The 20,823-nt window shown below is 42.8% G+C and overlaps 1 protein-coding gene across 4 annotated transcripts in view; it reads right to left on the reverse strand.

Annotated features, from left to right (window-relative positions):
* Positions 1–20,823, reverse strand: part of NAPEPLD (N-acyl phosphatidylethanolamine phospholipase D) — a 78,281-nt gene that overhangs the window by 40,014 nt on the left and 17,444 nt on the right. The window contains exon 1 of one of the 4 annotated variants that reach the window (XM_082631586.1): positions 4,283–4,658. The exons of 2 other annotated variants lie outside the window; for them this stretch is intronic. In XM_082631586.1, coding sequence (XP_082487712.1) covers positions 4,283–4,521 — 239 coding nt within the window. In that variant the 5' untranslated portion in view covers positions 4,522–4,658. Of the gene's footprint in view, positions 1–3,899; positions 4,055–4,282; positions 4,659–20,823 lie in introns of those variants that run through there. One more of the 4 variants, XM_082631588.1, reaches the window with a different exon arrangement.

Consider the following 20,823-nt stretch of genomic DNA (forward strand, 5'->3'; position numbering starts at 1 on the left):
GCCCTAGAGCCCGTGCTCTCCAACGAGAAGCCACCGCAATGAGAAGCCCACGCACCACAACGAAGAGTAGCCCCCGCTCGCCGCAACTAGAGAAAGCCTGTGCACAGCAGCAAAGACCCAACGCAGCCAAAAAAAAAAAAAAAAAGTAGAAACAGGAAATCTGTAAGTTAAGGGGTTGGACCAGCCACATACGAAGGTCCTTTCTAACTTGAACACTCCATGACTCAAGTCAACATTCTGTGACCCCTTTCTTTTACAGGAGAAGCAAGTCAGGGCAGAGAGGTACATGGCACTCCAAGGGTCCAGCTCTGTCTGGTGATGGAGCCTGGACTGCTGATTAGCCATATTCTCACCTGAATTATGCCTAGCAACACTTAGAACCAACAGAGCATGTGGTCAGCAAGGGGAGATAAATGATACCTTTCACCTCATGGTGGGTATTTCACTTGCTTTAGCTCATAAACAGATAAACTGGCCTCAAGTTTAAAAAAGAACTTCGAGCTCAGAACTTCTTTAAACCATCATTACTTACTTCAATCACAGAACAGCACAATACAGATAGTATTACTTTGCACGAACTCTCTAAACAAGCCAAAGGAATGAACACAGTAACTTGAAAAGAAATCAAACATCTCTGTAGTTTGAAGGACCTTCAAAATACAGAAAACAACGTTCAGAACAAATGATTGCGGTCGTCCAGTTTTCCTAGCAACAGGATCTTCTGTAAGCAAATCAAGTGTCTGCCCGTTTTAAGGGGTGCCGGAACAATGAGGAAGCTTGGCTTTTCTACATTCTGGCCATTTCATTCTTATAACTGAGAGAGATCACAGAGGAGCACGGACGTCTACAGGCATCTTGTACTGTCCCTTGAATCTGGGAAGGCCCTCCAATTAAATACACAGGAAAATCTGCTGCCCCCGGGGGGAAAGGTGAATTGTTCTAGGTAGCAGGCGTATACTGAGTTGATTTTCAATCATTTCTGAATTTATGCTGATCCATCTAGATGCCAGCCCTGTGCCCCCATAGCCAATGGTAGTTATCATTCACAACCAACAGGTTTAGGGCTGCAACTTATGGCTGTGATGCTGACCAAAGTTTGCTGATCCCAGCCACTCTTACCTTGGCTTCAGTTGGTACCCCCCTTTCTAATAAGCAGCAGCTGTGTATACGCGTATTGGGCCAAAGGCCAGGACTGTTGTGCTAAGGAACCCCGGGTAAATTACTAAAATCTCCCAGGCTCTCAGTTTCCTGTTTCCCTCATCGGTGGAAGGGCATTAATAATCTCACATATTGTACGTCTCTAAAACCAAAGTAAATATAAATATATACAAGAATACTTCAAAGAGCTTTGTAAATTATAAAGTTATAATACATTATTTAACCAGCTGAGTTGGCAAAAGACTATCTCTGACATAACAAGACTGCCCCTGGGGATGTATGAGTTCATACATAATCTGTCACAAAAGTCTGTTAATAAATATTTACTTTGTTATAAGGTAGAAACTAACAAACCAGTGTAAAGCAATTATACTCCAATAAAAATGTTTAAAAAAAGTATTAAAAAATTTAAATACACAATAAATGGTTATTAAATTCAAAAGACAAGTCAAGGAAAGCACTATAGATATAGATAGGTAGAATTTTTCGGTATTCTAGCAGTTAGAATACCACATTACTAGACTCTCATGCTGGAAATCACATGGGTGATTTTTTTAATGCCAGTTTTACATATGCCCTCACAGGCCTTCAGGATAAAGGTGCTCGTTAACCATTAATTATGTGCTCAATCCATTTCCCTAGTAATACTTCAACGAAAACATTTTTTACTTGTATGCATTTCAATCTAAAATGCCCAGATCAACACAGTCCTTCAGCTACAGCCATATTCTAATTTACAAAAAAAGAGCAGAATGGAATGGAAAAACCCACTATATCTGTTAGGTAGTTAGACATTAGCAGCAAGGAGGTGACAGTGGCGAAAAGAGGGGACTAGTGGAATTACACCCCGACCATCTGACGACCCTCCCCTGACTCCACTCAGAACGGGGGGAACTATGGTCGTGTGGCGAGCAATTTAACCTGATAAAGAGGGAGCACAGTAACACAAGGGGACTTCCCTGGGCTGTGCGTGCCCAGACTAGACAGACGTATAACCTAGAGTAAACCAAACTCATTATACCATCATTACAATAAAATCTGCAGGTGGTTTTGCCGCCCCCTTGGGCTTTTCTTAGCGAATCAAGGGTAAGCGCATGCGCAATAAGGAACTTGTTACCTAGCTCGGGACTGTCAATCAAATAATGACCCCCTGTCACTCACCCACGATTGCGCCCCGCCTCCTCGCAGAGCGCTCCTTATAAACACCCTTAAGCCTGCACAGGAGCTCCTGGCTTCACTTCACAGAAACAGCCCGCTCTCCCTCTGAGAGTATATAACTATGCGTATAGGCTGGTTTCACTTCGCAGAAACAGCCCGCTCTCCCTCTGAGAGTGTAATTATGCTTTAATAAAACTCTGCTTTGTGCTTAAGCCCTAAGTGGTAGTCTGCAATCCTTTGCATGCTATCACAAGGACCGAGATTGCTGGTCCGGGTCTTCCGCTGACCTCCTCGGTTGAAGCTATTTTGACACTACCCACGCCAACCCGGTAACATAACTACAGCTATCTACCACTACAATGAAAAAGCAGAATGAAACAACAAAATTAAAGGCAAATAGTACTTTGTCAAACACGGACAACATGTTCTTAAAAATTTCCCCAATTTCCCAAGCCCACTAATACTCAAAGTAACATAATACCCTTTTCATACAGGATGACTGTATCATCTAAAGCATAACCAAAACCAAAACCCGATGATGGAATGCTTATATTAAAATATCAGTCAGTTATAACTGACTAATTTAAAAATTAAATTTTGCAATATGAAATCTGTACAATATAATTTGAAACTATGAAGGAAAATAAGAGTATGAGAAATACACTATTTTCATCCCTTGGAGACATGAAATTCTTGCAGCAGGAAAGCCAGCAGAATGTAATGAAATAAAATCTGAAAATTGCGACAATATCTTCAGTTAACTTAAAACAGTTTGAATTGAAATCAGTATCTCTCTTACATTTTAAACAGGCCCTAAATTTCTTCTCCAGCAGATCTAAATTTTCTTGCAACAAAATCAGACTACTGTGGGAAATAGGTAATCTTTTTAAAGATTACATAACTTCTTTCTAAATGATATCGACGTCTGCGGCTAAATCAAAACCAGTGAAACTGAAAATAGAAATGGAACTGCTAGATATGCATTCTTAACAAAGATGGAAATTATTTCTTAATTTCCAGAGAGCTGTATCTCAGGAATGACTTTCTCAATAACTTAATCAGAATGATCAAATAGCAAACACGTGATGCTAATTAGCCAAAGTAAACCAGGTGAGTCATATTACAACATATATAGAACAACTGCAATAAAGACAAGGCCGAAAACCTAGCTACTTTTTGAAGGTTAACTTTTCTCATACTCAATATTTTCCAGGTTCAACTGAGATGTGATGCATCTCAGACTCAGGAGCCTGTATCAGCGTATTTATCTCAACTACCAGGATTACAACTGAAAAATAAAAAAACTATCTGAATACCTGGTCTGAAAAGCCTGCGATAATATTCAATTTGAGAAACAAACGACCACCGAACAGAAAACTCAAGAAAGCGCCGGCTTCCACCACCTCGCCGCACCTTGCTCCAATCTTTCTTCATTTCTATTCCATGGTTAGTTTTCAAGATAAAAGGGGAGAAACCTGGTGGAACGGATTTTTAGAAATAAATACTACAGGTGAAGCAGAAATAAATTGCTCCAAGGAAGTTGTCCACCCACTCATTTACATACAACCAAAAAATACACCCACATGTATTCCAATCGGTGAAGATGCAACCTCGTGATTTGCAGAGGAGATTGGACTTATAACAAATCCCAGAGACGGCTACTCTCCCAAGCGAAAAAAATCATGTGGCTCTTCATCCAGGCAGCCTCAGAGATGCGGGCTCCGCACCCCGTGAGGTGCGGAATTTCAAACGAATCCCTGCCACTCACAAGTGCAGCATCTCCGGGATGAGGCAGGGATCCACCCACATTCCGCTCTACCCCCGGAAGAGTCCAAGCAGCCCCAAGCTGGGGAGTGTGGACCGTTCCACCCAGAGACCGAGAGAAAGCAGGCGGAGCCGGGCGAAGGAAAGGCGCTGGGGAGGGGGGTGGGGGAGGCAGGGAGGCGGGCACGGAGCGCGGGCTCACCTGACGCGATGGTCGGTCAGGCGCGCGCGCCGCCGCCGCCTCTGCTGCTGCTCTTCGGCTATGGGCCACAGCGCCCCGGGACACAGCGCCCCAGCGCAGCGGAAGGGGCGACGGTGGCCAGCGCCCGGGTTCCTCCGCCCCCGGCCCCGCCGCGCCGGCTCCGCCGAGGGCGTTAACAGCTGGAGGCAGCGCCTCAGCGCTCGCCGCCTCACCATCCTGGGGGCGAGCCGGCGCCGCATCCGAGGCCCACCGGGCGCCCCCACGCCGCGCGGAGCCCTGGCCGAGCTAGATTCCGCTCCACGTTGCCCGGTCGCTCACTCATTGTGTCCTTCGAATCTGGCTGCCCCGCCAGCGTCAGCCCCGCGCCGGCCGCCGCTCAGGCCTTTACCAACATGGCCGCCCCACCTCCCGCCCCCAGGCCCCGGCGCCGAGGCCTTGTTGGTTACAGGAGGCGCCGCGGCACTTTTGCCCTTCCTGGCCGGGCCCATGCTTCTCTCGCACTCTGCGCAAGCCCTTCTGACACCAAACTTGCTTTCCTGTCCTAGACCTAGAAGCTAACTTTCAGATCGCATGAACACCTTCTAGAACACCCGCCCTAATTGCTAAAATTAAATGGGATCTTGGTGGCCTCTCGTAGCCTGCGCGATCGTAGTAGACCAGCACCTGGGAGCAGGATACTTACAACCTATGGTGCCACGAGCCCCGTAGCGAAGAAACGAAACTGTAATTTGAAGTGTGTACAGTAGGTATTGAATATTCACGGCAAGCATTTCCTTGTCACGGTCTGTGCTCATTAACTATTAAAAAGATGTCACAGCTTCCTGGTATACACAGTTCTCAACTAAATTTGCTTTTTAAAAAAAAAATCTCAGGATGATGACAACGGAGCACCAAATTATGATTCCCAGCTTTTCCCAGGTTTTCCTTTTTGAACTGCAGGATGAAATATACCGTTTCAATCAGTAATTTAAGTATAGACAGATGGAAATAGAATTCAACAATGGGTGGTTGGGCAGAGATTCCTCTATAAGAGTCCTCGGGGGTGTGTCCACGGGCCAGAAAGAAATGCCCTCTGGGACTAAGAATGCAGATACGACTGGTGGAAAATGCAAACCAAATGCAAACGACTGGTGGGAAATGCAAACCAAACTATTTTGCCATTTGAAAGTGACCGTGCCCGTGAAATAGCGTAGTAATGTAAAGAAGATTATGCCAGGTGTGGACTTTTACCCCCACAGGGTAGCTTGCAGCTGTTGCTGAAACTTATTCACTGAAGTGTGACTAAGAGCTGCTTGCTTGTGGGCTGGGCTGAGACGGCACTCAGTGGTACCTGAGGTGCAACAGGAAAAAAAAAAAAAAAGACAAAGCGCTACAAACCCAAACTGTAAATTGAAGCTACGGTTAGCTCAGGAGGTCTTCACAATGCTCTTGGCTAAGGAACTTTAAAAAGATGCCCTCTGTTCCCCTCACTCCCATTCTTTATGATGACTTTCAAACCTACAGAAAATAGAGATGCCTTTTTGTTACACCGTTGGAATAAACTGCAGACAACAAAATCAATCACCCCTAAGTATTTCAGCCTGCCTCTTCCAAAGAAAGGACATTCGCCTCAATCACAATACCATTAGCACAGCTAAGGAGACAATTCCCTGATACCATTTAATGTTCAGTCCAGTTTCAAGTTTGTGTGATTGTCCCAAGAATGTCTTTTATAGCCTTTTTATTTTCTGAACTAGGCTTATTAACTGCCTAGGCTCATGCATGGCATTCGCTTATTATGTTGTTTAAGAAGCAATTTGAAAGGTTCGCTTGATAACTCTTCTCTACAAACTTACAGATAAATGGAGACAAATGTTTACAGCTTGTTTTTCACTGAGACCAGGTGCTTTTGATAAGCACATTTATGTAGACCAGGAAAGTCTAGGAGGAATGAATAGTAACCTTTTAGTACAACACAGAGATAACTGAAGCTGTATTAATTAATGTTTATGCTTTCTAAACATCAACTTTTATGTAGTTTACTACATAAACTTTATGGATTGTGTTGTAATTTCTACTTGACTTCCAACGCTTAATTTTTCTAGACAATGAAAAGCTGTTTAGTAAAACAATTTCTATCATTCCAGGTAAAACCTCTAGCTTGCCCTGCTTCACAGTACAGAGCAGAATGAACGCTGTGCCTCTCACTCATGGTTTAATTTTAGATCCTGACCTGCTGAACTGGGTTTTATTTGTCCTTCCTTCTTACGCCACCCCTAGGAAGTCAGGCATGCAGCAAATAACTGTTTGTCTTTTAAGCTGTCACTGTTAAAACAACAGGTCTAAAATGGAGTCACTTATGCTAAGCTCCACATCACCAAATGGAGACTTAGAATGTCAGCCTCTCCCAGAATAGGAATCTTAAACCAGTCAATCAGGAATCACCTGGTCAGCACTAGTTAATCGGCCTGATAGACCCATGCCATCCCCTAAAGGAAAGTGACCTGTCACAACCAATCCACTTTCTGCTATTATAACTTCCTGGTCCACTCCCTTCTGCCTGTAAAGGTCTTTCATTTTGTACAACTCCTTGGAGCTTCTTTCTATCTGCTAAATGAGACGCTGCCCAATTCATGTATCATTGAAAAAAGCCTATAAGATCTTTAAAATTTACTCAGTTGAATTTGTTTTAACATTACTTCATTTTTAAATGTTAATTAATGCTGTAAAGAAGATGGGCAAATTTACACAGTTCCCTTAAAGTGGCTGGTGGCCAAGGTAACGTTTCTGGAGACTAGTATTAAATGAGCTTATTTTATTTAATATATTTTTTAAAGATTTTTTCGATGTGGACCATTTTTTAAAGTCTTAATTGAATTTGTTACAACATTCCTTCCGTTTTATGTTTTGGGTTTTTCTTTTTTTTTTTTTGGCTCTGAGACATGTGGGATCCCAGCTCTCCAACCAGGCATCGAACCCACAATCCCTGCACTGGAAGGTGAAATTCCAACCACTGGACTGCCAGGGAAGTCCCACATGAGCTTATTTTAAATACTTCACAAAATGTTAGTTAAATTACTTCTGGGAAACCACATATAAACCAATGTTAGCACAACAGCTCATGTGTAAAGCGAGTTCTGCAATCAGTACCGTCCTTTCTTCTCCCAGCTCCAGGCCTAAAGGCACAGGGGACTAGAGCACAGCGTGACTACTTACTAGAGGGCTTTAATTCAATGTGTATTTATAGCAGCACCTGTGGAATTCAGTTAACTACTGAGTTCACCTCCAGTTAAATCCAAATTTATCTGCATGATCATTAACAATCTATAGATAACTCAGAAAAGCAATAAGGCAGCTAACTTCTACATCAATGCTCTGCCATTAACTACGTCTTCGACCTTGGAAAATACCCGTCCCACCTCACCAGGCCCCCACTCCTACCCTCCAAAATGACTGAAGTTTCCGTGGCCACTTGCAGTTGTAACATTTGGTGACTCTATAAAAAGATTTTGGGGGAAAATATGTGAAGACAGCATGCCGATTACAGGGGGAGTTGGATTACATTAGGCCAATGGTCAGCAAAATTTGACCTGAGGGCCAAATCTCGCCTGCCCCCTGGTTTGTTTTGTTTTTGATTCAAACTATTTTTTTTTTTCAGAATATAAAGTCCTCAACATGTATATTATAGTGATACTTTTTCACTTCTTGTATTGGGGTAAAAAACACATAACATAAAAATGGTTAAGGTGGTAAATTTTAAATGTACAGTTCGGTAGCATTAAGTATATTCACATTGTTGGGAAACAGATCTCCAGAACTTTTTCATCTTGCAAATCTAAAACTCTATACCCATTAAACAATACCCATTCTTCCCCTACCCCCAGGCCTTGGTAACCACCATTCTACTTTCTGTTTCTGTGGATTTGACTATTTAAATACCTCATCCAAATGGAATTATCCTGTACTTGTTTTTTTTGTGACTGACTTACTTCTCTTAGCGTAATCTTCTCAAGGTTCATCCCGTGTTGTATTGCAGCACGTGACGAGATTTTCTTCCTTTCTTTAAGGCTGAATAATATTCCATTTGCCACATTTTATTGATCCATTCATCCATCAATGGACATTTGGCTTGCTTCCACCTCTCAGCTACCGTGAATGGTGCTGCTATGAACGTGCGTGTGCAAATCTCTCTTCAAGACCCTGCCTCCCATGTTTCCAAACAGATACCCAGAGGTGGGATTGCTAGATCATATGGCAATTCTATTTTTTGAGGAACCTCAATACTGCTTTATTGATCTGAAACAAATAGACTGCCAGATATTTCTCCAGCAAAGATGGACTTGGTATCAGCAGAGAACTGCAGTTCAGGGTCTGCAACCATGGTGAGCCATGTGCAAGGCTCCGTATAGCAAGGGAAGGAGCACACTTTTATAGAGGAGAGAAGGAAGTTGGGAGGGCTCAGTAAACAAGGAGTCCATGACTTCTCATTGGCTGAATGCTTGTCAGGAAAGTAGAAGAGTCTTTCTTCTTCCTGTTGGGCTCTACTATCATCGCAGGGTGTGAGAGCTCTCCCTTCTGGTCTCCCGACTCTATTGAATTGAGGTTTCCGTTTATTAAATTTTTAATACTTTCCATAGTGGCTACATCAGTTTACAATTCCACCAATAGTGCACAAGTGTTTCAACGTCTCCATATCCTCATCAACACTTGTCATTTTCTGTTTTCTAGATATTAGCCATCCTAACGGGTATGAGGTGATATCTCATTGTGATTTTGATTTGTATTTCTCTGATGATTAGGAATCTTGAACATCTTTTTGTGTACTTGTTGGCCATTTATATATCATCTTTAGAGAAATGTCTATTGAAGTCCTTTGCCCATTTTTAAATTGAGTTGATTTTTTGTTGTTGAGTTATATGATTCTTTATATATTCTGGATATTAACCCCTTATCAGATATATGATTTGCAAATATTTTCTTCCATTCCATGGGTTGCCTTTTCACTCCATTAGCTGTGTCCTTGATGCACTAAAGTTTGTTTGGTATAGACCCATTTGTCTATTCTTACTTTTGTTTCCTGTGCTTTTACTGTCATATCTAAGAAATCATTGCCAAGTCAAATGTCATGTTTTTCTTCTGTTTTCTTCAGTGGTTTTATAGTTTTAGGTTGCCACCTGTTTTTGTGTGGCCTGTGAGCTAAGAATGACTTTTTAACAGTTTTACATGGTTGGGGGAAAAAAATCAAAATCAAAAATAATATTTTGCGATACCTGAAAATTACGTAAGGTTCAAATTTCAGGGTTCATAAAAAAGTTTTATTGACATAAAGCCACATGAACTCATTTACATATCACCTGACTACTTCTGCACTAGCGGGGGCAGGGCTGAGTTGTTGCAACAGAGACATATGACCCACAAAGCCTAAAATATTCACTATCTGACCCTTTACCAAAAAATTTGCTGACCTCTGTGTTAGGCTATTTTTAATCATGAAACTTTAGATGCATTTAAAAAGGAAAAGTGAAAGAGGAAACCAAAGTCACCAATACATATGTATTTTGTGATTAAGAAAAATTATTAGATTTCCAGGGTTTTTTTGAACTTTTATATTTGAGTTTATTCTTCATTTAACTTTTAAAACACCAGTTTTAACTTTAAAAACACTGCTTGTGTTGAATATAGACTTCAATTTTTAATCCTTATTAGACTGTCAGGAGGAATCCACTGACAAATTAACCAGAAGAAAATGGGAAGACCCGCCGTGGTTTTCTCCAATGAGAGAGGAGCCCTCCTACACCTAAGTGGTTCAAAGAATATGATTTGAGGGATGTCTTCTTCTGGGCACACTGATTGTGAAATATCACTCATTCTTTGTTCTCGTGCTTTTTTGCTAATGTTATTTTGGGTTTCCATGCAGCTGAATTACACAGTTACAACACAAGATTGGAATTTAGAATATAGAATCAAACATTTTCCAAAATCTAAACATCAAAAACTGACTGTTAATGTTGAAGGCATTACATCTTATCTATCCTCTTCACCCTAGCTAACTAAATATTCTATCTTATGAAGGTTGGGCCCTAAGATAGATACTTTCCCTAATGACTTGTTGGATTAATTGAACTTCTTTTTACATTCAGTTTGCTGCCCAAAGAAACTTGACTTGGTTCCTTCACATTATGATGCTTTCATTGCACTGCTTTGTGCAATGGGTGGGGTACCTCCGATTTAGGCATTGCTATTCATAGCAGTGAGTGTAGCTCTGGCCAGACCTGCCACAAGCATATACAGAGCCCAAGGCAAGAGTATTAACAAGGGACATAGTCTACAAGTCATAAATCAAGCTGATACTTGGTTAAGTAAAACATATTCGCTCCTCCTACCTTGACAAAATACACCTTCATAAAGACAAGGAAGCCCAGGTTCTTTGGAGTTCTCAGCCTCCCCAGAGTTCTCCACCAGACCCTGGCCACCCGTCTGGGAGAGCTGGCCTTTGGTCCGTGATATCAGCTCCAAAGCTTTGCTCTGTACCGTGATGGCCTGGAGCTTACCCATATGAACCCTTCCCTGTATCTAAGTTCCTTCCATTCCCGAAAGAGCCACCCCTTGGCCACCCATGGGCCTTGGGATGCACACAGCAGTGTGCTGCCTGACCTCAGGAGGATGGACATGGGGAAGAGGTTTGTGCAGGCCCTGGAAGCAAGCTTGGGAGCATTTTGGCAGGACTCCAAATTCCTGGGTACCTGGAGAGCATTTAGACAGGTCCCCGTGGCACACCCGAGGAGAGGTGCAGCCAAAGGAGGCCAGAGTGGGCTCTCAAGCACAGGGCTTTTTACCTGGGTCTGAGGGTAAAAGACTCAGAACAGTCTTCAGCATGTCCCGAACTGTACACACAGCCAATCCAGAATCAAAAACTGTGAACTTCCCGCATCTCTAAAAAAGTTTACTCAGCTAGTCACGTGGCTCTGCCATCAGTGATTTTCAGGAGTCCCTTAACCCTTTTTAAATTGCCAACCACATTTCCAGCACAATGTTAATTCAACTTGCATGGCATTTATTATGGGCAGGGAGAGAAAAGACTTCTTCTTGCCTTCTTCCCCCCAGACCCCTCTGGTATCTGACTGTCCAGAGGCTGAGCAACTAATGAGGGTTACTTGTCCCAGTCTTTCCCATCTACCCCTAAATTCCCAAGTCTCCAGCCACAAAGAGGTGTGTGTCATCTGCTCCCAATTCAAGAACAAAGAATACTGTTCTCTGTGGTAAACGGAAGAATCCTCTCTTCCCCAGAAAATATTCACCTCCTAAGCCCCAGAATCTGTGAATGTTACCTATGTGGCAAAAGAGATGTACACATGTCATCAGGGATCTTAAGATGGGGAGATTAGCCTGGATCATCCAGGTGGGCCTTAAATGTAATCACAAGGGTCCTTAGAAGAGGGAGCGTAGAAGGTCAAAGAGAGAAGAAGTCAAGGCACTTCCCTCGTGGTGCAGTAGTTAAGAATCTGCCTGCCAATGCAGGCGACACGGGTTCGATCCCTGGTCTGGGAAGATCCCACATGTCGCGGAGCAACTAAGCCTGTGTGCCACAACTACTGAGCCTGTGCTCTAGAGCCTGCGAGCCATAACTACTGAGCCCACGCGCTACAACTACTGAAGCCCACGGGCCTAGAGTCTGGGAAGAGCCCACATGCCATGGAGCAACTAAGCCCATGCACCACAACTACTGAGCCTTTGTGCCACAACTACTGAAGCCCGCGCACCTAGAGCCCGTGCTCCACAACAAGAGAAGCCACCACAATGATTAGAAGCCTGCACACTGCAGCGAAGAGTAGGCCCCTGTTTGCCTCAACTAGAGAAAGCCTACGCACAACAACAAAGACCCAACGCAGCCAAAAATAAATAAATAAATTAATTTTTAAAAAAAAGAAAAAAGAAGGCAATGTGGCAACAGCAGCAGGGATTGGTGGGATGTAGTCACAGCCAAGGAAGGTGGGCAGCCTCTGGAAGAAACCAGCCTTGCTGACACACTGAGTTGAGCCCAGTGAAAGTGATTGTGGCTTTTGGCCTCCAGAACCGTAAGAAAATATATAAATGTGTATAAATCACCAAATTTAAGGTACTTTGTTACAGTAGCAATGGAAAACCAACACATCTCCTTTAAGCAGTCTTTGAAGCGTGGTAACTATATATATATATATATATATATAAAATATTTGTCCATTAGCATAACATTCACGAGTAGACACATAGGTCTAAACTCTATACTGTGATTTCCAGGTTGAGCTCTGAGAGACCCAATTTCCAGGCTTTAGAGGATCAAATTTCCAGGTTGGTGCTAGAAGTCATGGTTGGAAGATTCAGAGAAACGAGCAGAAGTCCTAGTGTTGGGAGGCATTGGTAGGGAAGCAAAATTTACCAAACCAAAATGTGTCTCTTGGCGTGAGGAAGGAACAGAAAACTCGGGAAGTTTCTCTTTACAACTCTCACTTAACTGCTTAAAAGAATCTAGATAGAGGGCCTATTCCAGGAAAGAGAACTATCACGAGAGGCATCTATAGTATAATATGAACTAGGGGTGGTAGACAAGGGAGGAACCTAGCAAAGCCTATTCAAATTCCCCTTTGTGTCCCATTGTTGGTTTGGCCCAGTAAACATTTATTGATACTAAACATTTGCTCTCTTCATTCTTCCTATGAATTTACTTCTTTACTTTTGAAGTCCCAGACCCCTACTCCCTTCTCCTTGGTCCAGGATGACATATATACCTCATTTTACTTGGTTCTTTGGAATTTCCTGTGTTTATGTGGATTCCCTGTATGTTCATAATTAAATTTCTTTTTTTTCTCTCCTGTTCATCTGTCTTATGTCATTTTAATTATTCAACCAGCCAAAAGAACTAAAAGGGGAAGTGGGAAATGTTTTCCCCTCCTGATAGATTGCTTCTGGTCCTGCCATGAACATGTCATTAAGCTCCCTGAGCCTCTGGGAGGTTGACCTGTACAATCACTAAGATCCCTTCCAATTCTAAAATTCGGAGCTGTAGCAAAACATGGTTTCCCTTTGAACTTTACATTCACATGTTACTGCTGTTACAATCGCTCTCCAGCCAACCTTTCCAGCCTCCCTGTCCACCACGAAGCCTGCATGTCAACCACACACACATCCGAGCTTTTGCACACATTGTTTCTTCTGCTTAAAATTATCTAACCTGGGACTTCCCTGGTGGCGCAGTGCTTAAGAATCTGCCTGCCAATATAGGGGACATGGGTTCGATCCCTGGTCCGGGAAGATCCCACATGCCACGGAGCAACTAAGCCCGTGTGCTACAACTACCGAGCCTGCGTGGCACAACTACTGAAGGCCGCTTGCCTAGAGTCCATGCTCTGCAACAAGAGAAGTCACCACAATGAGAAGCATGTGCACTGCAACGAAGACCCAACATAGCCAAAAATAAATAAATTTATTTAAAGAAATAAAAAGAATTTATCTTCCCTGGCTTCATCCCTGAGCACTCAGGCTCATCCCTCAACCACTCAAATCAAGAATCACCACCTTTGAGGAGCTCTCCCACCTTCTCAAAGCAGAATGGTCATCTCTGTCTTGGTGCTGTCAGAGAACTATTAAAGCAGGTAGCAAATTATAGTATGACTATTTGTTTCCATTTGTTTCCCAAACCAGAATGTGGGCTACTCATATGGAGACACTCTGCCTGATCCATATGTATACCTCTAGCACCTACTCCTGTGCTTGGCACACAGCAGACACTCCTATTGTGTCTGTGGACTGAATAAATGAATGATGATTCCCTGAATTCTGCAGAGCCTACTTGGGACTGGGCAGGAGTGGGATGTGGGGAGGGATGGAAAGGAAATACAAGAGGACAGGAAATTTATGTTTCTGCAAGACTTCCAGAGCCTTGGAGAAAAAGCTGAGTCTGATGTGTGCGATGATTTAATTCAAGGCTATCCTCAGATACTCATTGTACATGCAATCTAGCATCTCTCTTGACCTTGCTTCAAAGTCAGTTTTTAAGCGGAGTTATCAGTATGAGCTACCTTGCACAACAATCTGCTGATTAGAAGCTCTTAACTGGGGCAGATGGCAGGCAGCCATGTATGATTTGTCAGCTTTGCATCCTTGTGTGCCCCTAGGCAGAGGCTACAACTTTAGAATTTTATGGTAGCTAGTTAACACCTCTGGCCTTATAGACCATTCTGAGTAACAACTCATAAAACCGTCTACATTCAGTGTTCTTTCTTAAGCATAAGAAATACCCTCCCCCTACTCCTTGAGTGATCTGGATATGTCTTACCATTTTCTTGATACAAAGTACAAAGGACAAACGTACTCAGAAAACCTCCTTAAAGTGGAAATGAGGTTATCATTTCCACACACCTTAGAAAACCCATGAAATCTTTTCACAATATAGAGACTGATGATAATTTACAATGTGTCTTTGATCATGCATCTCTCTTTATGATGTAGTCATCTCCGTATGTTCCTTTGCTGTTTCATTCCATATATTTGTGTCATTTTAGAATTTTACATTTGAGATTCAGCTTATTATTTAAAGGCACCACTTACTGTACCTTTTTCATGTACCAGACACTATGCTAAGGGCTTTACAAATCTTATTTAATTCTCATAACAAACTCAGGCACTAAGCATTTTTATAGAGGACAAAGCTGAGATTTTGAGAGGCTAATTAACTTTCCCGAGGGCACAAAGCTAGTAGGATGTGGATGCAAGACCCAGGCCTGTGTCTGTTGGAGAGTTCCTCTTCTGTTTCAATTCTTCTTAAAAAAAATAGTTAATTGATAATAGTATATTAGTTTCAGGTGTACAGCATAGTGATTCAGTATTTTTACAGATTGTATTCCATTAAAAGTTATTAGAAAACAATGGCTATAATTTCCTGTGTTGTAAGATATATCCTTGTTACTTACCTACTTTATACATAGTAGTTTTATCAATCCTCTGTCTTGCTCCTCCTCCCTCCCCTCTCCCCACTGGTAACTCCTAGTTTGTTTTCTGTCTGTGAGTCTGTTTCTGTTTTGCTATATACATTCATTTGTTTTGTTTGTAGATTCCACATGTAAGTGATATCCTATAGTATTTGCCTTTCTGTCTGACTTATTTTGCCAATAGGATATTCTCTAGGTCCACCCACATTGCTACAAATGGGAGAATTTTATTCCTTTTTTATGGCTGAGTAGTATTTCACTGTATGTGTATATACAGACACACAATGTGTGTGTGTGTGTATATATATATGCCACATCTTCTTTATCCATTCATCTCTTGATGGACACTTGGATTGCTTCTATATCTTGGCTATTGTAAACAGTGCTGTTATGAACACTGAGGTGCATGTATCTCTTCAAATTAGTGTTTTCATTTTTCCAGATATATACCCAGGAATGGACTTGCTGGGTCATATGGTAGTTCTATTTTTTAGTTTTTTGAGGAAACGCCAAACTGTCTTCCATAGTGGCCGCACCAATCTATATTCCCACCAACAGTGTACAAGGGTTTCCTTTTCTCCATATCTTCACCAACATTTGTTATTTGTGGTCTTTTTGATGATAGCCATTCTGACAGATGCAAGGTGATATCTCATTGTAGATTTGATTTGCATTTCTCTAATAATTAGTGATATTGAGCATCTTTTCATGTGCCTGTTAGCCATCTGTATGTTTTCTTTGGAAAAATGTCTATTCAGGTCTTCTGCCCATTTCTTTTTTTTTTTTTTTTTTGCGGTATGTGGGCCTCTCACGGTTGTGGCCTCTCCCGCTGCGGAGCACAGGCTCCGGACGCACAGGCTCAGCGGCCATGGCTCACGGGCCCAGCCGCTCTGCAGCATGTGGGATCTTCCCAGACCGGGGCACGAACCCGTTTCCCCTGCATCGGCAGGCGGACTCTCAACCACTGCGCCACCAGGGAAGCCCCTGCCCATTTCTTGATTGGGTTGTTTGTTTTTTTGATATTGAGTTGTATGAACTGTTTATGTATTTTAGATATTAACCCCTTATTGGTCGTATCATTTGCAAATATTTTCTCCCACTCCAAAGTTTGTCTTTTCATTTTATCGATGGCTTCCTTTGCTGTGCAAAAGCTTTTCAGTTTAATTAGGTCCCATTTGTTTCTTTTGGCTTTTATTTCTTTTGTCTTAGGAGACAGATCCAAAAAAATATTGCTATGATTTATGTGAGAGTCTTCTGCCTATGTTCTCTTCTAGGAGTTTTACGGTTTCAGGTCTTACATTGAGGTCTTTAATCCATTTAGAGTTTATCTTTGTATATGGTGAGAGGAAATGTTCTAATCTCACTGTTTTACATGTAGTTGTCCAGTTTTCCCAGAACCACTTATTGAAAAGACTGTCTTTTCTCCATAGTATATTCTGGCCACCTTTTTCATAGATTAATTGACCATAGGCATAGGGGTTTATTTCTGGGCTCTATTCTGTTCCATTGATCCATGTGTCTGGTTTTGTGCCAGTACCATGCTGTTTTGATTACAATGGCTCTGTAGTAGTCTGAGGCCAGGCAGCGTGATTCCCCCAGCTCTGTTCTTTTTTTTCAAAATTGCTTTGGCAATTCTGGGTCTTTTGTGGTTCCATATGAATTTTAGGATTATTTGTCCTAGTTCTGTGAAAAATGTCACAGGTATTTTGATAGGAATTGACTTAAATCTGTAGATTGCTTTGGGTAGTATGGTCATTTTAACAATTTTGATTCTTCCAGTACAAAAGCATGGGACATCTTTTTACTTCTTTGTATCATGTTCACTTTCCTTCATTAGTGTTTTATAGTTTTCAGGGTAAAGGTCTTTCACCTCCTTGGCTAAATTTATTCCTAGGTATTTTACTCTTTTTGATGTGATTTTAAACAGGATTTTTAAAAAAACTTTTTCTGATAGTTCATTATTAGGGCAGGTGGGGCCCACATGGACTCTCAGCAGTGTGTGAGCTATGGTCGAGCAATTGCCATCAGAGATTTGGGCTGCTTCTGATGCACGGCTTGAGTTAGCACTAACGAGAGCCACCACTGCCCCACCTAGGCTCTGCCCTGGGTCCGGGTCACATCCGTGTCCCATGATCAAGTCTTCTCCCTGGTTGTGGCCACCCCAGATCCAGTGCTGTGCTGTGGCTTGGAGTGAGCAGGTCACAGAAACCTGGGGGCCATTAGAGCAGACTTCTCTCCACCTGCCTCGAGGGCAAGCCAGCATGCGCGCTCCTCATGGGTGGAGTCGAGGCTTCCCACAGACCCTCTGTTAGTCTCGGCAGTCCTCCAACCAGCCAAAGGGGCTCATCTCCCCTTCGTAGGACCCCAGGACCAGTGCATCCAATCTGCGGCTCTCACCACTCACACCCCAGGGCAGGTGTCTGCCTGTGCAATCTCCCTTTTCTTCTGAGTCCCCTCCCAGGGGCATGGATCCTGACACAATTGCTTTTCTTTCCTTCCTACCCGATAACGTGTGGATCTTCTTACAGCCTTGGTTGTACGGGGGTCCTTCTGTTTCTAGTTAGTTTTCAGTGAGAACTGTTCCACACGTAGATGTATTTTTGACTTGTTTGTGGAGGGAGGTGAAATCCATGCCCTCTTCTCCTCCATCTTCATGGATCTCCTCTTTGTTTTAGTTTTTGAAGTCAGAGAGAGCAAAGCTAGAGCCCTAAGGACTGCCTACATGGATCCAGGCCGGAAATGACATATAGGTTTATGATGTACATGTAAATGAACGCTGAGGGGGATATTAGTGGAAATTACAATGCTTTGTAGAAATTCAGATTAACCTAGAGCCCCTGTCATGTTCTGTGCCATCATTAAGGTGAAACTTTGACTGTGGATTAGGTTTTATTTATTCCTTTAAAAAATAAAATAAAAACAAGATCTGTATTATATCCTACAACTTAGTTCTTCTGTGGAAGGATAAGGACTTCTGAGAGGATGTCCAACACAACCGTAGTGAGCTTAGGATTCATGGAATGTCCCCGATTTGCAAGGACAGTCTGAGATCCACTCTTGGGTTGGTCTACAGGAAGCTACCCAACTCCCAAAGAGCAAGAATCATAGACTTCAGTGGTTTCCCAGATGTCTATGGATAAGAACAGCTGATTGCATTACGATCACTGGGGAGGTATGTTTCAAATACAAACAGATAGGCCTCACCCAGGAGAGGTTTTGGTAATAACAACAACTAACACTAACAGTGTTTAGTATGTCCCATGCACTGTTTTAAGCGTTTTACAAGCATTTACTCATTTAACTTGCTTAACAATGCTGTGAGGTAAATACTATTATTGTATCACCATCTATTAACAATGAAACTGAGGCACAGAGAGGTTAAGGAACTTGCCCAAGGTCACCTCGCCATTCAGGGGCTCAGCCAGACTTGAACATAAGCTGTCTGGCTCCAGATCTGCACTTTTAACCTCTACGCTGTAGTCTCCATAATCTATATGTTAACGAGCTGTCCAGGTGATTCTGATGTGCATCAAGGCTTGGAAATCCTGACAAACCTCGATGATATCTGAATCTCCTTCTCTTACAACCCTGTCCCCAGCAGTCCCTCAGCTAGGGTTGGAAGCCAACCACCTCAGGACAGTCTATTTTTGAATTTCCAGTCAGTAGCTATAGCAACCTCTGCTTCATGGAGACTAAGACATATCCTGGGAAGCAGCATATAGGATGGAGAGAGTGTGCAGATAAGGTGGTGTACTGTACTGGCTCATATGGCTTGGAAGAGCTGTCTGTGTGTTCCCAGCACTGTGTTTAATGGCGTTATGTTGGTAGCTGGAAGTCCACCCTGATGGGAGAATTTACACCACAGAAGTCAGCAAGGCTTCTTTATCCCCCAAAGAGGTAATAGTTAAACATTTACCAGCACACCACTGGATTTATGGCCTCATCCCAGCTCAACCACCTATTGGCTACATCACTTCAGGCACATTGTTTAAAACCTTCCAAGCTTCAGTTTTCTCCTTTGTAAATATGGGAGGAATGACAACTATGGAAACTCAAAGGAGGTAAGAAATGTGGAAGCGGGCTTCCCTGGTGGCACAGTGGTTGAGAGCCCGCCTGCCGATGCAGAGGACACGGGTTCGTGCCCCGGTCCGGGAGGATCCCACATGCCGCGGAGCGGCTGGGCCCGTGAGCCATGGCCGCTGAGTCTGCGCGTCCGGAGCCTGTGCTCCGCAACGGGAGAGGCCACAACAGTGAGAGGCCCGCGTACCACACACACAAAAAAGAAATTAAAAAAAAAAAATGTGGAAGCATTGGCACAGTTTTGAAAAGATGAATAAAGAATAGGCGCTTTACAAATAATGTTCCTTTTTCTTCCCATTTCCCAATTGCTCCCCAACAGTGAAAGACATCTGTCAAATTCCTCCATGTCTCCCCTTTCCCAAGCTAAAATTTCTTTCAATTGTTACTCACTTTTCAGTGTTTCCAGATCCTTTTTCATATTGGGATACCTCGGACAGAGATCCCAGCTCTAGCTCCCTTTGGGAAGTGTTCTGGCTATTTCTCTGAGTCCCCAAAGAGCACCTGTGCTCTCAGTCTGCTCAGCTGCCTTTCCTGGTCCCGCTCGCTCTGCTTGCGGCCCCTCCGCCTGCGCCAGCCATTCTGTCGCTTTCAGTACCATTAGTGGTTCACCAGAGCAAGAAAAGCACATTTCTGTGGCAAAGGGGGAAGACCACTCCTATTCCCATAGGGTTTGGTTGATTATCTTTCATAAGTACCAAGGATGTGCTGCTTAGACCCCAAAGGCCCCAAAGTCTTGAAGATTGTATGAAATTGCTGTTTAGTTGTTTTACTCCCAATCCCTCTCCATAGGAATCAGGTATGAATTTGAAGGGGAGGGATTGTCTGAATCAGGAGCTACATTCAAGGGACAAAACTTAAGCCCACACCACTCCTTGCAACACTTAAGGCTTTGCAACTGGGCCAAGGTTAGCTGTCGGACTCTTCCTTTTGGTTCTGTTCTCTCAAGAGGTTCATCTGTCCATCAACCAGCCAGACAAACCCATGCCAATCTGACTTCCAGTGGTGAGCTCACATAGACTCAGCTTGGGGGCTCCTACAGAATTCCTCATAAAGCATGTACCCAGAGCTGAATACCATATTCCAGGCAGTGTGGATATGCAGCATGGAGAGGGAAGATCCCTTCTCCAGGGTGAAACACTACAGTTTTATAAAAGTTGCCTAAGATGGAATTACTTTTTAAAAAATCATCACACACATCACCTGCTCTATAAAAAATAAAATTAAAAAATCATCACGCTGTTTTTAATATCAAGTGAACTTGCAGTTTGCAAAAAGATTGTTTTTAGGTTGCGGCTTACTTACATCTTCCACTAATCTCCTATTTTTATGGTTGATTCTTTGAACATAAATGGAGAGCTTTTAAGTTTATACCTATGAAATCTTAATGTATTGCATTAGGCCCATCACCCCAGCCTATTGAGCCTATCATCTTAGGTTACAGTTTGCTCTCTGTCAAATATCCTTTCATGTGGCAAAAACGTGACTAGGGTGATAGGTTTTTACTGAAAGATATAAGAA

This window comes from Mesoplodon mirus, assembly GCF_964341445.2.
Source record: "Mesoplodon mirus genome assembly, chromosome: 9".
Classification (NCBI taxonomy): Eukaryota; Metazoa; Chordata; class Mammalia; order Artiodactyla; family Ziphiidae; genus Mesoplodon; species Mesoplodon mirus.